The sequence below is a fragment of the Falco punctatus genome (genome assembly GCF_963210335.1).
Source record: "Falco punctatus genome assembly, chromosome: 12".
NCBI lineage: Eukaryota > Metazoa > Chordata > Aves > Falconiformes > Falconidae > Falco > Falco punctatus.
In genome coordinates this window covers 30,267,415-30,285,506 of record NC_137592.1, presented here as the reverse complement: position 1 = coordinate 30,285,506, position 18,092 = coordinate 30,267,415, and the positions used below count along the sequence as shown (strand labels likewise).

The 18,092-nt window shown below is 42.7% G+C and overlaps 1 protein-coding gene across 1 annotated transcript; it reads right to left on the bottom strand.

The window, feature by feature from the left end:
• Positions 1 to 6,750: 6,750 nt before the first annotated feature.
• On the bottom strand, positions 6,751 to 17,161 carry PCARE (photoreceptor cilium actin regulator). The gene is made up of 2 exons (XM_080408814.1): positions 11,731 to 17,161; positions 6,751 to 7,677 (listed from the first exon to the last, which is right to left on the bottom strand). Exons 1-2 carry the CDS (start codon positions 15,501 to 15,503, stop codon positions 7,545 to 7,547), a joined length of 3,906 nt encoding a protein of 1,301 aa, XP_080264940.1. The 5' UTR covers positions 15,504 to 17,161; the 3' UTR covers positions 6,751 to 7,544.
• Between the last annotated feature and the right edge of the window lie 931 nt (positions 17,162 to 18,092).

Sequence of the window (18,092 nt, the reverse complement as noted above, 5' to 3'; positions counted from 1 at the left end):
TAAATTGGGCTGTAAAACTGCTCAAGGTTGGCACATTTCTGTCAGTGCAAATATTCAAACAGTAGTACATATTTTGTCAAGAAGGGAAATTGGCGATACTAATAAGATGACTTTCAGATGAATATAATTGTGCCAGTACTAGGATCTCTAGTCCTTTGACTGCTCTATTATTCTGGCAGATTTTTATTTTCAGTATCATCCAGTGCAAACAAAACATGCTCCTGTTTGTCCAGGGAACAGCCGCACTCCAGCTAAACCAGCCTGATGGGTCTAGTAGGTGCCCTTGCAGGCCAGACTCCTGCAGCAGTGGCACCTCACCGCGCAGTCTGGCAGCTACTGGCAGGTTCTGCTGTTTCATTCCCCAGTGATCCTACAAGGAACACTCCATTTGAAGGTAACGGTAACAGTGTGCTCCTCTTCTGGTCCTGCACAGGGCTGAGAGCAATTCACATTTCACACCTGTAGGGAGCCTTTTATTTTTTCTGGGTTTTTTTTCACAGACTTATAGATTGCTCTTGTCCAAGTCAGTCTTGGCCTAAAATCTTCCTCAGTGCAGTTCTAATAAGGAATAAATCTGTTCTGCCGTATGCTTTCCTCACTGGCCCTCTCCTCCTCTTCCTCTTTGGCCACAGCTGCTTTGTGTCATCTGCTGCTATTTGGCATTACGAATTTATTTATGTGTTTGGGGGACAATGTGCCCAAAAGGTTCTGTATAGAATAAAGTTTTCTAACTAGATGTATTCTGTACTAGTAATAGACCTGAACAAAGAAAAGTTGGCCCAAATCCCAAAGCTTTGCACATGTGCAATCTGAGCTGGTAGCTGTCTTCAATGACAATTGTATATGTAAGAAGAGGAAACTTATTTCACTGGAAAAAGTTGCACTGCTTTTCAAAAGGCATATATATATGTACATTTACCCAGGACAGCAGTCAAGTAGTGTTGTTTGTAACTTGTTTGCAGAACGCTGAGTTGACTGTGAGGCCAATAACAGGTGAGGAAGGTTGCTCAGATCTATTTATACCCCAGCCTGGGTGCCATTCAGCCCAGAGCTGTGTGAGAATTTACTGCTGTGGGCCAGCGCTTGCCAGCATAATGAATTCCTGTGTAGCTGGAACAAGCGCTTCTGGGTTCGGCTCCGACTCTTGGTGGACTGTATAATCATTGACAATGCTGCCTTCTAAGAAATTATTTAAAAGTTTCTTTTTGTAATCATTTAAATCTTTTTAAACTTACATTTTAATTTGTAGCTGCCATTATTCCTCTGCCTTAGGGAAAAGCACTTCACAGCCCAGTGCAAACTGTAACATTTTGACAGCAATGTCTGCACGGTTGCCAGTTTCCGATGGTACAGAAAAAATGCATGTCTGATGTGTTAATTAGGCTTTCTGAAGGAAAATATCTATATTATGTGGCTGCGTGTATTTTCTTAGCTATGGATCTAATGCTGGCCTAGTGAAGTCCAGGCAGGGTAGTACGTTCAAGGGAAGAGCGGTCCATGAGCTTACAGCGTTGCAGTTACCAGCACAGTGAATGTCTCCTCCTGGGTTTTCCTTGGAGACAAAATTAAGGAGATAAACTGCCTGTTTACCACCCTCCCTGCCCCAATATTATCTCAGGTCTTTTTAATGCATCATCTTAAAAGGCAGTGAAACTTTACATCTACCTGCACACCCAGTGTTTAAAGGATGGCATTTTTTTCTCTCCTTAAAGCAATTGCTCTTTCATACCAGAAACATTTTTTAGTCTTCAAACTTACTATGTTAATAAACAAACGTGGATGATGCATGGTCCTCCTGACAATGCTTCAGAGTACTGGGGAGTGCTTGGCTTACAAAACTAAATTTAGATATAGCTTGGGTCCTGGCTCAGTTTTATGCAAATTTAGGAGGAAAAGAAAATTTGAGATGGAAAACTTGAGATAATTGGATCCACTGGGCCCTGGGCTAGCTTTCTGTTTACCTTCCAGCAGGACTGGCTTGTCATTGGCAAAGGGGTGGGTGGGAGGTGGTCAGCCCCAGCGCTGTTGCTTTGTACTTCTGGAGCACATCAGTCTCCTGGGAAGCATAATCCGAATGGAGAAGCTCACACGAGCCCCAGTCTCCTTTTGGCTGCAAGGAGTCTGTATTAAATCTCTTAAAGTTATTGCCACACTGTTTATTTAAAAGAAATGCCTTTCTATTTTTGCTGGTTTGTAAACAACCTCTGAAGAGCTACAAGTTTTGTCATGTGTTGGGAGTAGACAGGCTGCAGAGCCATTGGGCAGCCAAGGGAACTGGGAACACACCGAGCATCCAAATACCTGCTGTGCTTCTACTGCTGTGGTGTTTCCAGTGGCTTTATTTCTGTGGAAAAGCTTCATCTAGCTATTTGGCTGGGAATGGGAAATTGTTGACTTGCTTGGGCTAGCAGAGCCCAGAGATGTACGTGCTTTCTCCCTCTCTTGGTTATTGGTAGGATAAATAGTTCTGATACACTGAGTTTTCCAACATAGAAGAATGTAGGATTGTATTTTGTTTTAATTGTCCACGGTGGTTTCTAGATTTTTTTTCTTTATCTTGCACCTTAGAGATACCCTGTTACCAGCTGTTGTTTAAACATGCTATGTGGACTGATATGAAATTTGTCTAAGACTCAGAATTATGGAACTGCTTCCCAGGAGTCCTGTGTCTTAGTAGCTGCTCAACTGCAGACCACTGTGTGACACAAGGGCATCCCTGATGCTCCCTGTTCCCTGGCTTATTCACGTGAAACACTGTGCTGTGGAAACCTACTTGTATGCCAGGTCTCATGATAATTAATGCATGTATGTATATGCATGTGTTTTCTCTGAAATACAAAGATCAAAGGATATTCATGGATATCAGGTTATTGATAAAACCCTCAATATTCAAAAAAGTCCAGAAAGATGTGTTGACTTGTGCCCTGATTGTCCACGATAACTGTATTGACAAGCAAAGAGGCACAAAGCTTTAAAGTGGAGGAAAACATTTAAGAAATAACAAATTAAAGCCATTGTATTGTACTGACAGGTTTAATTTTCAGTTTGGATGCAAGACATATTAAATGAATATTAGTTATAAGAGAGGATAAGGCTGCAAGACTGAAATTGCCCCATTAGGTTGACTTCTTAGAGTCACATTTAAAAGCCAAGCAGCTACTGAATTTGTTGGTTTAGGTTTTATCTGTTGAGTCATCTCAGCCTTGCTACATATCTCTGTGTGTCTCCTGGAATGCTGGAAGGTTTGTTCAGAGCTTTACAGTTACTGCTGTGAGGAGGGACAGCTCTTTGTTAGCTTCCTTGGGCTTCAGCTTTGGCTCGTTCATATACTAAAGACCCAGTGGTTCAGTAGTAGTAATAATAAATGAAGGGCAGCCTATAACATCGAAAGCTTTTTGTTTAATTGCTATACGAGTCATCTATGCCTCAAGGAAAACCTTATTAAAGCAGGAGGGATTCATATGGAGTAAGATAGGCTTATCACCCCTTTCTCCTTCAGAATAACCTTGATAAAGGGTGTACTCTATATATCTAACTTCAGAAATCCTCATGGGGTTACTTAATGTGATCACGGAGTTGTATATTAGTAAAGAAAGAGAAAATAATGATGAGGAGAGGTAAGAGGCCAGATTTTGAAATTCAGAATGTCAGTAAAGTGGAGAGCAACTAGGGGCAGTGAGGGCTGTAGATAATTTCATGCTAGCAGTGGTGGAACAGGACAAATGCAGGGCAGGCATATGTGAGATGAATGGAAATGGGATCAGAGGGATAACATGGTCCTGGGTCTTGATCACCTTGTCCTGCTGAGTATTTACTATCTGTATCTGCACATCTTTTTTCAACGTTAATATTTTCATTATTCTTCCAAAAAGGGCAGTCGGGCAGTGGGCAAGAAGCGCAGACTTGGGATCTTTGCCCCCAGTTTTCAGATGATCCAACATACATGATCCAAAATGCATGAACATTTACCTTTACCTCAGGACAACATGGAAATGAGCTCCTAATCCATGCTGCAAGCGTTATGAAACCATCAGGGTCTTGCCCAGGAAGATCAAAATCTCAGTTTGAGGTTCATACCTGCAACATGCATCTCTACATGCTGTAATGACAATGGAACTGAGTATATCTGATGTGGAAGGATTAATGATTTGCTAATCTAGCAGGATATCTGTTCAGGAGACGTTGATTCTGAAATGCTTATAATTACCAATGATTATGAAATGCCTTGGATGTTAAGAGGTGTGGCAGTGCAAACCCTGTAATAAGGTGGTTTTATTGAGAACTTACACAGCCTTCTCAACCATACTGCTAATTTCTGAGCTGGTTCTTGGAGTCAAATTAAGCAACTGGAGTGTGTGCAGTCCTTTGATGTTCTAGTTGTCTTCAGATGCTGAGGGTATGAAATGACAAGTCCCTGAAAGGTCTGAGATTTGAGCAGTGTCACTGGAAGCAAGGGGCAGCTGCCAGTTTGTTAAAGGTCTGAAGGTAAAGTGCAGCATGGAGCTGTTAGCTGCTGCTTTCGCTGCTATGGAGCTCTGGCTTGAAAACTGATACTGCTTCGCTCTGTCCTCGGCCCCTCTGCCAGGAGACTCCACTGCAGCGGGTGCACTGTGATACTAACCCTTGAGACAAACCCCCTGCCCCATGCTGAAGTTAGCTGTGGTTGTACTGGGAACCTCTACTGAACTGAGTACCAAACTGCCAGGTCACTGAAGCTTAGAGCAGGGCTGGGGGGGGGAGCACAGCTGCCCTGCGCTCTGCTCTGTCAGTGCCCAGGCTGCATCTTGTAGCCTAAAAAAAAAGGTGTATTTGCTTAATGGAAATGCAACCTCAGTTAATTGATGTACCAGTAAAACACAAGACAAGCTTGTGCTGGGGTGGGGAAGAATGAAGCAAACGGACTTTTTATAGCACAGGGCACTAGGTAGTGCACCAAGAAGGAATCAATAGCGTAACATTGGGCTGAGATTTAAGCTGGTTGTATACAGAATGCAAGAGGGATCAAATTCATACTCTGCATATAAAACCTGTGATTTATTTACATGAATAAAAAAGAAATCTTAAAGTTGAGTACAGTCTTATAAAACAGTTGTATTCATGAAAAATGGAAGTTTTATCCAAAAAACTTGTTAAAAAAAAAAGTGGTGAGCCAAACTATAATTTCCTGCATACTATAGTTAATCTCATGCTTGCAATACAAATTGAAGGTAAACACCTTATTTGCAAGAGTCCTGTACATTAACTGTACCAAAGAGAATGTTAGCTATATGTAGTCATGAGTCCACATTACAAACTTGTAGTCACTCCTGGAGACGCTCTGTTTCTTGAATACAAGGCTCAGTTTGCTGCAGCATCAGAGTCCTTCAGCAGCTGCAGGTGGGGTTGTGTTTGCAATGAGGTTCCTGATGACCAGGGCCTTAGTCAAAGCAGGGAGAGATGCTGTGGCAGGGTGCCAGCTCGTGTTCCACATCTTCAGGGGAGTCTGGTTTTTGAGGAAAGATGCTTTGGCTGACTCCATGTCCAGCTAACACACATGTGAGTAGGCTTCCATCTTGATTGCTGAGTGTTGTTCCACGTGCTACTGTAGCTCTTGCACCACAGAGTTTGATGCTTGGGGGATATAAATAAATGCTTTCTCTCATCACTCATCATGGGTGCTGGGAATTTCAGCACGAAACCATAAAGAGATAAAAGGATTGTAGTAGCTGAGCAGAACTGTCCTCCCACTCTTACGTTTTCATCTTCAAAGCTACATTAAGGCACACAAAGTGCAGGTTTTCTGCTGCCAGATTTCTGGTTTGTTTCAGTTCTGGGTGGTTACTGCCAGCAGAACAGACAAACCCAAAACACATGCAGAAATGTATTTGTATTTTTATGCAGTAGGGAGAGAACTACACTTCTGATGAGGGGGAAGATGGCCTGCAGAGTTTGCCCTGCTGATGATCTTTGCAGTATCTCCCTGGTGATTTTCCAACTTGATAGGGGACGGTGCATCTGCCTGTGTGGTTACAAGGTGGCTCTGTTGACATCTCCTAGCTGCTCACTGTGGCTATGGCTGCTTTGCCACCTCAAGCTCACAAACCCCTGACAGTCCACAGCATCTATTCACTGAGTTTCTTTATATATTCTTTATATTCAAACCCACCTTAAACTTAACAATTAAGGTTACCTTGTGTCTGTGGTGTAAAATGGCACAGAATTTATTGAAGGATGGTTGTGATTAAGGCACTAGGCTAAATCTCAGGAGTTCAGTATCCAAAGGCATCCCTTGTACAGCATAAGATGAGCCTTAGTTCCCATGTCATGAAGGTGGGGAGGAAGGGTCAAAAACTCTGTGTGAACGTGAAGTGCCCAGATACCACCACTGTGAAAACTGTAGGAAAAATTGAAACTGTTCCTATCAAAATAGGACTACAAATAGTTTGCTTGTTTTTTTCCTGGATCTTGTTCTGTGCTGAAGTTGTATGTGAAAACACATAAAATCAAATTAATTAAAATTGCATTAATTAGAAGTTGCATCTCAATTGTGATGATAAATTAGTTAGATGAGCAAGATCCAGTAAATTCTCAAACTGTATTCCAGTGGGTGCTGTAAAAGCCTAGGATTAATTGACTGTAAATAACTTGTGTTTTTGTTACAAGAACCTGTCTAGAATTTTTAGTGAAATTACAATAAATCCCCTCAAACTGCATATATCAGAAAGAATATAAACAGGATTCTCTATGGTAACATTCTCTTCTTTTAAAAAAAAAAATTAAAAAAAAAATCGTGTCCTTAGGTGCTTCAGGATTTACAATGTTGTTTGATTGGGCTATTACAAAACTACTCTAATCAGGATTAAGCCTTGTACCCTGGAAGCTAGAGGTGATGAGATTATGTGATAATCAAAGGTGATTTAGAAGATCAAAGCCTTTCTGAGGGAGTAAGATCCCTAATTTTATTCCTTTAAAAGGGGTTATTTTTTTTAATTTGTGCTTGACCTTATTCCCTCTCTGATTGAGAGGGAATTTATTGATAAATACCTAGTGTAAAGATGTGGCTTTGCTGAAGCCATTGATGTTTTTCCAATAAAACTCAATTTAATTCAGGATTTTACCTCCCCCCCTGGAAATGTCACAGCAGCCACTTTTTACATAACTGAAACTGTGATGCCTCCTGAATGAATAACATGTCAAATAGTGATAATTTCTGATAGTTTTTGAACTCCTCTATCTAAACAGGGAAACAAAGGACTTGGATACAGGTCCTGTCTTTTCAAACCAATTTGCCTCAGACATGCCCAGTTCCAAAGCATTTCTTTTGCTCAGTGTAGATCTTTGAGTTAAACCATGAAATGCAGTCCGAAGGAGAAACAGCTGGGTACCGCTCTGCTGATATTTTGTTAGCTTGTTGGGGCCAGTCTGTGTTTTCAGATGCAATCCCGTTGTGTTGTTTCCTTGCGAGAAAAACACAAAGCCACCTTTTGGAGGCCTGGGAAAGGTGCTTCCTCCCTCCAGGGCCTCTGGCCTTGCTCATGCCTCTGCCTTCGTGGGTGCTTCTGCTGTTACTCCCTCTGCAGCCCCTGGCCCACGACGTAGAGTTCGGGGTGGGAAGCGGATCTGTTGGACTCCTTGATTTCAGGAACACAAGGACTGTTGTTCCAAGTGTCGCTTGCTTTTCTAGGGCTCTCCTCCCAGCTGCAGAAGTAAAGATGCTTAAGTCAAAGAGCTAATGAATCATGACTTTTTAAACCAGCACTGATTAGGCCACATTAACCCATGAAGCTCGAACCCATGCTGCACGATACTATTGTCATTCCCTGTCTCCTCCTCTATACATGCTCTTTATATGCGCCATCCGGATTTTATTCTTGTGATGCAAATGCACTGTACTGTCCCTCCCAAAACTCTCCTGGGAAGCAAGGAAACATTTTGTATATTTAACAGGGGATCAGTGTGAATCTGGGTTCACTCAGATCTGTTCCTATCTGCAAGTGAAAAGTCTTGTTCCATACTCCGCTGGAGGAAAGGCCTTACCTCTCTTAGGCCTCTGCTTAAGGTGGTTACAGTGGTGTCTCGGTATGCCAGCATGGTGTGGGGGGGGTGGTATTCTGGTGGGATCAGTCTGCCACACAGGAAGACTGTGACACAGAATGTGTAAATGATGTTCCTGAGGTCACGCTGGCAGTCTCCAGGGTCACAGGGACTTTATGATTCAAGACTGATTATAGCAGAGGAACTAGTCAGGAATATCTCACGCCATGAGCTTTTGTGCTGAAATCTGCCCTGTTTTGCTGTAACTAATTCAGGTGGTTTAAGCTCGACATGGGGAAATATCCCAGAGTTATCTGGGAATTATTACTGTATTTTAAAGGACATAAACTGCTAAACTGAATTAGCTTTTGACTACAGGCAAGCTGTTATGCTCCTATTCTGACTGCTAGGACTTCAATGATTTGAACTGCTGAATGAAGAGGTTCATGATGCATGACCAGTCATGAAACTAATCCAGATACAAATACCCCTTAGTTGCAGGAGGTCTCACTTGGGCGACTTGCTTTGGGCGTGATTCAGTCAACCTAATCTATTCTCAAGCTCTCCTTGAACAGGCAATAGCTCTACCTTGGGAGATTAGCAGTCGCAATGAAATATTATTTTGTTTAACTGCATGCACAGAAATCCTATTACAGATTAACAGGATTTCTATGAGCAGAGCAATTATACACGTTAGGTCTTGATAAGATGTCAATAACTGCTGATTGCTATCAAATGACCAAACCTAGAAACCAGCAAAGTTAGCTCAGTCTGTTGATCCACAGGCTGTCCAAGTGAGAACCAGTTGTACTGACTTGAGCACCGAAACCTGAAACGGAGGCTCTTGTCCAGGTACCCTAAGCCTAAATGCAAAAGCTTTAGCTCCAGTTAGGGCTAATGATGTTTTGAGTCCTGATACTCCTTACAGCATGGGATGGGCAGGAGGCATGCTTGGGAAACAAATGCCTTTCGCTTTCTAGGGGAGCAGTGAGTGTGCAGGAGACACGCAGATCTGCGTACAGCACTGACATTTAATGCCCGGCAGTGCTAGCTAGCAAAATGAGATGGAAGTCTGCCCTTTTTTTTTTTTTTTTTTTTTTTTCTTCTGCTAAAACGGGGTGGGTGGGAGAGGGAACTCAGCTGCCTGATGAGGAACATGCTGCTTGTATAAGCTCCTGCTGTATTATCTTTAGCAATCTGCTTCTCAGCAAATGGATGTTTTAATTGGGCATGGAAAAAGTAGGGGGATATATCCCAGAGTTTGGGAGCGTGAAAGAAACTGGCTTAACTCACTGATTTTCAACATGTTTTACCTATGAAAGAGTGATGCTATTGCAAGTTTGACTCTTCCCCCTTCCTCCTGTGATTAGTGCTTGAAGCTGCTAATAACACACAAGGCCCCTCCCCCCGGACCAAAACAAAGGCATTGTTATATTTGGAGAGCAGAAGTAGAGTGAGGGAAGGAATGAAGGAAAGGAGACTGACAGCTGGGTGGAATAGCTTTTGAATTGAGACCAGATGCAAACATGGCCAGAACAAGGAGATTTAGGTAATACAACATCTCGTTTATGGAGACATTTGAAATTTTGTTCTGTCAGCTGAATGAATTGCAAAGCTGCTTCGTGAACTTGAAGGACAAAGATGGATCAGAACACGGTGGTTTATCTGTTATGACATCTGTTATAAAAGCAGGGGTCAGCATCTGTGCACAGGGATGTGGTGCTCACAGCTGTGGCAACCACTCTGGTTCTCAGTGGGAGGAGATGACCAGCAGTGATGCGAGGGGCTCTCAGAGATTTTGGCACATGCCGATTCCTAAAATGGTCCTTCCCTGCCCACTGACACATTTGCTGTGGTATTTGTATTCAGTGCAAGGTCTGTAAAAGTTAACTGCAGGCAGCTTATATTAAGTGTAAGAAAACACACAGTAGCGTACTGCGTCTTAAATCAGTGCATGCAGTAACTAATGGGCTACGTTTCTCTTTTGCTTACATTGATATAAATTTGGGCTAACTCAGTAGGACTACTTTTGATGTCCATTGGTATAAATGGTAAGCTGAATTTGGCTCAGGATATATTTTGTCTTTCCAAAATGCTATATATCATAACAGTGAGATATATAATTTTTTTCATTAAAGGGATGATTTTATTTACAGTGGGTTTTTTATATTACTCACTATGCTCTGACAGACTACAACAGAAAGATAATACACCCCATTGAAGCATAAATTAATTAACAATTTATAATAGACTGTTGTTAAAATCGATCCATAAAACTGCCAGGGATTTTGTCTTGCAAGATTTGACATAAAGCTTATTTTGAAAACATTTAGTTTTGCTAGCAGGCACTGGGGTAGACAAAGCTGACTTTGCACAGTACGTAACAGAAAACCCAGCAACAATGTACAGGACCTTTAGGAAATGCAAAACTGTTTGTACTTCCCAGTGTTTTCTGCATGGTTCAGCACGTTCCTCTACTGCCAGTGTGGAAAACTTGGTCCTTGTTCTGTCCTTGGTGGGGGAATGCCTGGACAAGCACGACTGTCCCTGTACTCCAGCACACTGAGTGCTGGTGCACTTACAAGGGCAATTTTATCTCCTGTTAGGGTTGGTCTTGCAACCCCTACTCATGGGTATGATTCTTGTGATTTCTGTAGCTGTTCTGTAGCAAAAGCACAAACACTCCTCACGTGAGGAAAGGTTACCTGACGAGGGCTTTAATCCTCTTGCGTAGCTTAGAGTTTAATGGACTTAAACATCCTAAGATGCTAAGAAACTAGAATAACAACACGTGGTACTCCCAGGCTGTTACACTGATCTTTGAGCATTCCCAAATACTCATTTCTGTTTCCTGGCTGGTTTTGCACTTTATTGTTTCTAAATGGTAGAGAAAATGTAAAGCTAAGCCCAGATTTTTTAAAAATGGCCACCAGTGGTTGCAAACATGGAATTGCCATGTGTTGATGCTTCAATTTCTTTAAAATGATTTTTTCAGAGCAAGAATCTGCAATAGCTGTGGGAGTTTTTTCCACTTTCAAAATGGGGCTTGGGCTGTGGACTCATCAGACTTGAAATCAGCACCTAGGTCTGAAAGCCTACACAAGAAGCTCAACATTTTGAGCTATAATTACATCCATACAGAACCTTGCCTACACATTATCTGTCCATCATTCTTGTCAGATGATTTGAAACATTATAATACTGATTTCAGCTGAACAGTTTACTGGCTTAGAGGCTGATGTTAGGAACGATACCCTTCCTCTTGGTCCAAGCCTACCTTCTTGTGGTTATTTAAAGATATTTATAACTTGAGGGTTACTTCAGAGCTGTTAAGAACTGAACATGGATGGCCTTAGCCCCCACACAAATAGAGTTCTGTGCCATGAAACCAACACTGAATTTTCCCTGGGGTGCCTGACACAGCGGATGTGTAAGTGTAAGGCTTGAGCAAGCCATGGAAAGTTAACTCTTCCCTTTATTCAGACTAGTAGTCTACTGAAGTTTGGGGCAGGACAATAGAATATTTCAGTTGGAAGGGACCTACACCGATCATCTAGTCCAAGTACCATGTTATCTTTGCCCAGCCATCTGTTCTGCACAAGAACAGGGCACCTTTCAGGGAAATCTCTTAACGACATTAAATTCCCACCAGGAGTTTAGAAAGCCAACGCAGTGCTTTACTTCTGCTTTCTTGGTCTGAAGTGGAAAGTTTCTTACCTTGCTTGGTGAAGCGCGGGTTCGCTGCCAGTCATTACGGGAGCTGGGAGACGAAACTGGACCCCTGGTCGTCGGTCAGAGAAACTTCTCCTCACGAATGGCTGAGGATTGGCAGCACTCAGGGAGAGCTTTCTGGTCCGGTCTTGAGGTTGCTGGAAAAACAGACTGCTCTTTTGGGAAAGTGGTGAAGCTTCAGGCTGGCTGGCCACCTCTGCAGTGGGTTTGGTGGGTACCGCTGGAGGTCTGGCTTCAAATAAGGAAGAGGTGGCTGGGCAGAATATTGAACGGACATTGCTGGTCCTCTTGGAGGAGGAGAGCTGGTGCTCGTCCCCAGCCTCCAGCCCAGCTCTCAGCCCCTTGTAGGAGCAGGATGGGGAGGCTGGTGGGGAGGGGGCAGTGGGGAATGGAGGGGGGCTGGCATCTTGACGGTAGGCTGGGGAGCCCAGCAACCGGCGTGGTGTTGACGAGTTTTGCTTGTGCCCCATGGGAGGGCTGAGTGGATTTCGCTGAGGTGGCGGAGAGGGCAGCTTCTTCTGTGAGGGTGGGCTGGGCACCCTGGGGCTAGAGGGGGGGCTGGGTTTCCTCTGCATGGTGGGTGAGCTCGTTTGTGGGCTGCTAAAAGCCTGCAGAGAGCGTCTGTTGTGTGTTGGGGGGTTGAAAAGCCGCTTCTCAGTTAGTGGAGAGGAAGGAGGAGTTCTTGTTGGGGAGACCCTCCTGGCAAACACTGAGCCTTTTTCGTTTCTCCTGAGCAAATCAGCAGAACCGTGCTTCTGGTATTGCACTGAAGTTGCAGGTGAATTGGACTCTTTGCTCTCTGAGCTGTTGCTGTGTGGGATTGAAACCCCACTGGGATTTTGAAGAGGAATAATTTTATGGGTTTGCTTGTACAAATCCTCAGCCTCTTTTCTCTGGGTTGCCAGTATCTCCTCCGGGCTAGGGACATGCACGTTGGTAGGGTTCAGCTCCCGAGGGTACCTCTGCAGTTTCTCATCCCCTGCTCCAGTATTTCTTACACCTTTATTAGAAATGACACTGGGGCCGCTGATATTTTTACTTGGCAACAAGTCAATGGACTGAAGGGAGGCTTTCATTTTGGGGGAAACTTGTGATCTCTTAGTAGCATGAAATTCTGTTTTGGGAGGCTTTTTGGCATCTTCTGAAGAGTTTCCCTCTATTCTTGCAGTTTCTTCACACTCAGAAAAGTCTAAAGAAGTGTCCGTTAACATTTCAGGTGGTGGTGGTGGCAGGTTCTCAATGTCTTCATCAGTCTCTTCTTTTGTGTCTTTCTTGCTTAATTCTGCAGCTTGTGCAGGAGGAAAGGCATGTGGAAAGCTAGAAGAAACTCCACTGGTGTTTGAAGGGTTTGTGTCTTCTACTGGTGAAATACGATGCTTAAGATTTAAAGGTGCCAGGCCTCCCTGAAAGGGAATGGTGGGTGGGATGACTGGAAGCCCAAATTTTCTGATGCACTTTATTGGTCCTAAAGATCCTAAAGGTGAGGCTTTTACAAGACCATCAGCAGGACTGAATGTTTCAATAAGCTTTTTGACAGACTGTCGGGAGACACAGCTGCTGCCATTGAGCATTTGTGCTCCAGGAGGCTCCTTTTCTTTTCCTCCTGATGTCTCCTGGGTGGGCTTAGTAGCTCTTAAAGGATTCCTGCCCTTTTTTTCATCCAGTTGATGGGCAGGGTTTTGATCAACCATAAACGAAGGGACTTTATCCTGGTTAGGCAGGATGCTGAAATTTTTTGAGAGGCACGCCTTCAGTTTGCTAGAGGACCTAGATGTAAATTGCTCATCCTGCAAATAAGGTGCTGTTCTTGATTTCCAAGGTTCCACATTGTTATCTGTATCCTTTCCATAAAACATTTCCAGCCTCTTGCTGAGCTCTTTTTGAGTTCTCTGAAGCTCTAGGAGGGTCGGGTCCTCTCCCTGGCTTCTGAGAGACTCCTCTGACCTGGACCGTTGTTGTTTCCTGAAGGTTTTCTGGCTGCCCGTTGCCGTACTGGGCCTTGTTGTCAGGACCTCTTTTCCGCTCTCATCCTCTATCCATTCTTTACGCCTGGATTTAGCTGGGACGAACTTGATTTTTTCACTGATGGCATCTTTCATCTTCATAATAATTTCCTCTGTCTCTGTGTTCTCCGTCCTCTTGATGGACTGCCTCTGTGTGTTATCAGTGACTGTAGGCAAAGACAGGGACCTCCTTGGCAGAGCATCCTTCCCCATTTCTGACAAACTTGTATTGTCATCATCTTCCTCCAGGGTGCTCTCTTCATCGTCGTCAACATCATCATCAGAAGGAAAATCTGTTGATTCACAGATTTTGAAATGTTCACCTTTCTGAGTAGAGTCAGAGTGGAAGGAGTTATGGAAATGGCTTTTGCTCAAGCTTGCATATTGGTGTATGGTAGAAATGCCTTCTGGTACTCCACCCTGACCAGAAGTCCCTTCCCTACTCCGCACAGGTGAATAAAATATATCTTTAAAATGTCTTTCAAGTGCACAGTCATGGGATGCAGCTGTGCCTGGTGACACTTTCCCATCACGCATGTGCTCCGCTTTTCTGGTGTGCTCTTGGGACAGATGTCCATGCCCACAGGAATCACAGCTTGCTTGTCCTCCATGCTGGCTGAGAGCACTGAACTCTTTGAGGGACTCATTGTCCACGCCAATGCCACTGTCCTCAGAATACAGAGTCCTGTCATCACCGTGGGACTGAGAGGATCCCACTGTTGAGGCTTCAAGCAGCCTTACTGTCCGTAGCAGGTGCTCATCGAAGCACTGCTTTGCTTTCAGTTTTCCTTCCAAGTTACTTGCAGCAGACCGCAGGTAGCTGCATGTCTCCTGCAGGGCATCTGAGGTGAGGGAGGCCAGCGTCCCGCTCAGCAACTGCATTTTATTGACCGTGTACTGCAGTAGTTGTTGCAGAAGATCAGGGTGCTCCTTCAAATCACCTTTTTCTGCTGGCCATGCCAGATTCCCACCTACATCTTTGAGAAGATTTTCCCCATCATTAGCAATTTCTTCCAAGAGCTGGTTGATTTCATTGAAGCGAAGCACGAGAAAGCTTACCATCTGCTGTAGGAAGAGCTGAGTTTGGGTAGCCTCGGTGGCCATGTGGATTATAGTTTCATACTTGGAGAGGTTGGGATTTAAGTAGGCATATGCACTCTGATGAGCCTTAACCAGCAATTCTGGGAAATCTACTTTTTTCTCTGTCTCGCACAGGGCCAAAATGGACTTTTCTTTAATTTTGCTAGGTCGATGTTGCTTTGCCAGTTTATGGGGTTTTTGCTTCTTTCCTTTCTTTGGGATGTGCTTTGCATTGCTTTCATTCTTGTCATCCCAAATGAAAGCGGATGCTTCTGATTCACAAGAGCTTTGCTTTCTGATCTGTATGGCCTCAGTGATGTGTTTTTGAGACTCAATCAGTTCAGACATAACGATTTCAGCATCTGTGGCTGTCCTCTCAATTCTCTTGTCTTCCCTGGAAATCTGGGGATCTGAATGAGCCTGGGAAGATAACTGCAAATTATCACTCTTGTCCTGTTCTGATAGTTTGTCCTCGTTTTCTCGCAGATAGTCATTCCCCTGGATCCCATATTGGTGGAATTCATCAGTATTGTAGCAAGATGAACCTTTAACTAGCAGAGGAATTCCTTTATCTCCTGGATCAATACGCAAAATACTTCTGGGTTTATTCAAAGCCTTAAGACCACTTCTTGCAATAGTATTAGCAATCTCACTGTGAGAAGGTGTGCAGCCCATCCTTTCTCTTTGGCTTTATTTTTTATTAAAAATCCAGATGAACTAGGGAAAACACAGCAAAGAATCAAACTCACTGTTTCATCCCGAACTGCAGACTGGCCTGTTTCTCATAAGTTTTCCATCATGATTCCAGTTTTGTCATCAGTTTTCATTGTTGTTTGCCTTGAAATCTCACGTGCTTACTGCCTAGGAGCTGCTCTTGAAGTTGTGCACTGTTCCACTGTACATTCCAACTCGGGTTTTTTGTCTTTGATTCAAAAAAGGGAGTGTGAACGCTCTGCTGGGTTTAGAGCTAATGGATTAAGGACTTATGTGCCTCACTTCTGTCTTGACAGATGTCCACTACAAATCAGATTTTAAGCTCATTAGGGTAAGCAGGCACCAGCCAGTCAGCACCCATGTTGTATTTATAAAGGCAGATTTTTTTCTGCACTATATTGGGAAGCAAAAGAACTTGGTACCTGTCCCTCCTTTTTTCCCTTGTTGCAAAAAAATAGCATACAGTTGAACTCAGAGATTGAAAGGGGGAGACTGCATTTGGAAGATGAAACTGTTTGAACAGGTGCATAAATTCCATTAGATTCTCCTTAACCAAGAGAAATGTGACCTTGACCAAGTACATACCACTGAAGAGTACAAGACACAAAATAAAATGGGTTAGAGATGTCTGTTAGGCTTCTGCCTTGAGGATCTTCAAAATTTTCCCCTACTTGCCCATGACAAGCCATTTACTTTTTTCTTCTCAGACTTCCAAAAAAGATTTTGAAAGTATTTTTTTCTCTTCTAGGTAGCTTCCCAACCTGAACATCCAAACTGCACAATAACAATATTTGTAGAATAAGTTTTGTGTATGTTGTTAAGATGGTGTCTGCATCTAGTGGATCTAAACTGTAAAATTTCAGATTAAAACCAAATTAAATGAAAACTCATTTTTTCCTTCCTCTGAGTGTCTTGGGATGAAGTTTGAAGTCACGAAAGTGACTTGCTTACCTTTATTTCTTTTACATTGGCCAGGGCTTAGTTCTCTTAACTGAGAGACTTTATGGGTTAAAACTCTTAAGAAAAAAGGTAACAAATCAAAAATATATAGAAAATTTTTTTTAAAAAAATACCCAAACTGTTCATTGGATAACTTCTGAAGTCAGAACAGAATAATACACTCTGAAAGAGAAATTGCAGAAGCCGAAGTAGGAGTTGAATGAAGCAGAAGATATTTATCTTTTCCAAGTATTTGTTTATAAAGGGCAGTATGTGGGTGAGGGTGATAATAGCAATCAACCATGATTTCCCTCTTCATTACTCAGACTGGCCTAAATAGATTAATCTTTTAATTTCCAGATGCAGCTTTTCTAGTGAAGGTGGCCGCTTCTCAGTGTCGCAAAGGCTGCCGATAACAGTGGCCAACTCCACCACTGGCTGGAATCCTACTGTTTCTTTCTAGCAATGAGAGTTCAAACTGCATTGTCATGGGTATTTCCTCTGATTCCCCAAAATCTTTGCATGCTTCCAAGCCTATAAAACATTCTCAGAGTTTAAAGAACTGCTTACATGATTCGTTCCTTGGTGCTGGACTGCAATAGCTGAATATCTTTGCATGGGAAGTTGTTAATTCTCTGTAGCCTTTTTGTTCAAATCTCTTTTTCTGTTCCACAGGGGGAGTAAGATGGCCTTGCTTTGCATGGGACAAGGCATGACAGCGATTGCCAGGAAATTTTTTAAAACTCACTGTGCTTTCTCTAAAGTAATTCTTTTGGAACACATGAATTGTACCTAATATACATGATGGCATAGTCATTTTCCTCAGTGCTTTTCTGGAAAGCATCAGGCAATTACTCCTTGGCTCTGCTTCTTGCAAGTCATGTAGCTCACGCTGTAGCTGCTCCTGTGTCTCACCATGGTGTGCATTCCCTTTTAGGCATGTATCTTACATGTTTGAAGTGGAGAAAACGAGCAGATTTGGGCAGCTGCTTCATCCTAGTGATCCTAATGGTCAAGATGCAGCCCTCCACAATAAATCAAGTAAAACACACAGAAGCCAGCCTTAGTGCCCTTCCTCTGTTTGCAGTGGGAGTTGAGAGACACCTTTTTGTCATCACCTAATATTTGTGCTATAAAATCTCTTGTGACTTTGGTTCAAAAAGCAGCTCCAACAGTTCCGTTGTTTGCACTGGGAATTCTGACAATCAGCTCCATGTGAGTTGATCATTGTATTTGGGAAGTTTTCTTCACTTTTTCCTTTGATTTTACAGTCATGTCACTTTTGTTTTGTCTAATTGTTTTTCTCACCATGCATTAACATCTTACAGGAAATACATGCGTAGTTTTAAAAATGCTAAATCGTGGTTTATGATTATTTATTATGTAGTCATTTATTATTTTAAATATTAATAATAATCCAATATTCAATTTATTTATTATTAAATAGAGATCTGGGGTCATAGAAAATGCATTTTAACGTGGTATCTATTTTATCTGAATTTTAATTGCAGTTTGCATGCACATGCAATATGACTATTTAATGTGTCAAATTTTTTAGCTTTTGTGTGAGAGCAGGAACTTTCATGAGCCTGTTTTGAACCTCTTATGAAA

Coding starts and splice junctions, on each gene's coding strand:
- PCARE (XM_080408814.1), bottom strand. CDS start 15,503: ATGGGCTGCACACCTTCTCACAGTGAGATTGCTAATACTATTGCAAGA. Junction 7,678..11,730: donor CCCGCGCTTCACCAAGCAAG/GTAAGAAACTTT, acceptor TTACTTCTGCAG/CTGGGAGGAGAGCCCTAGAA.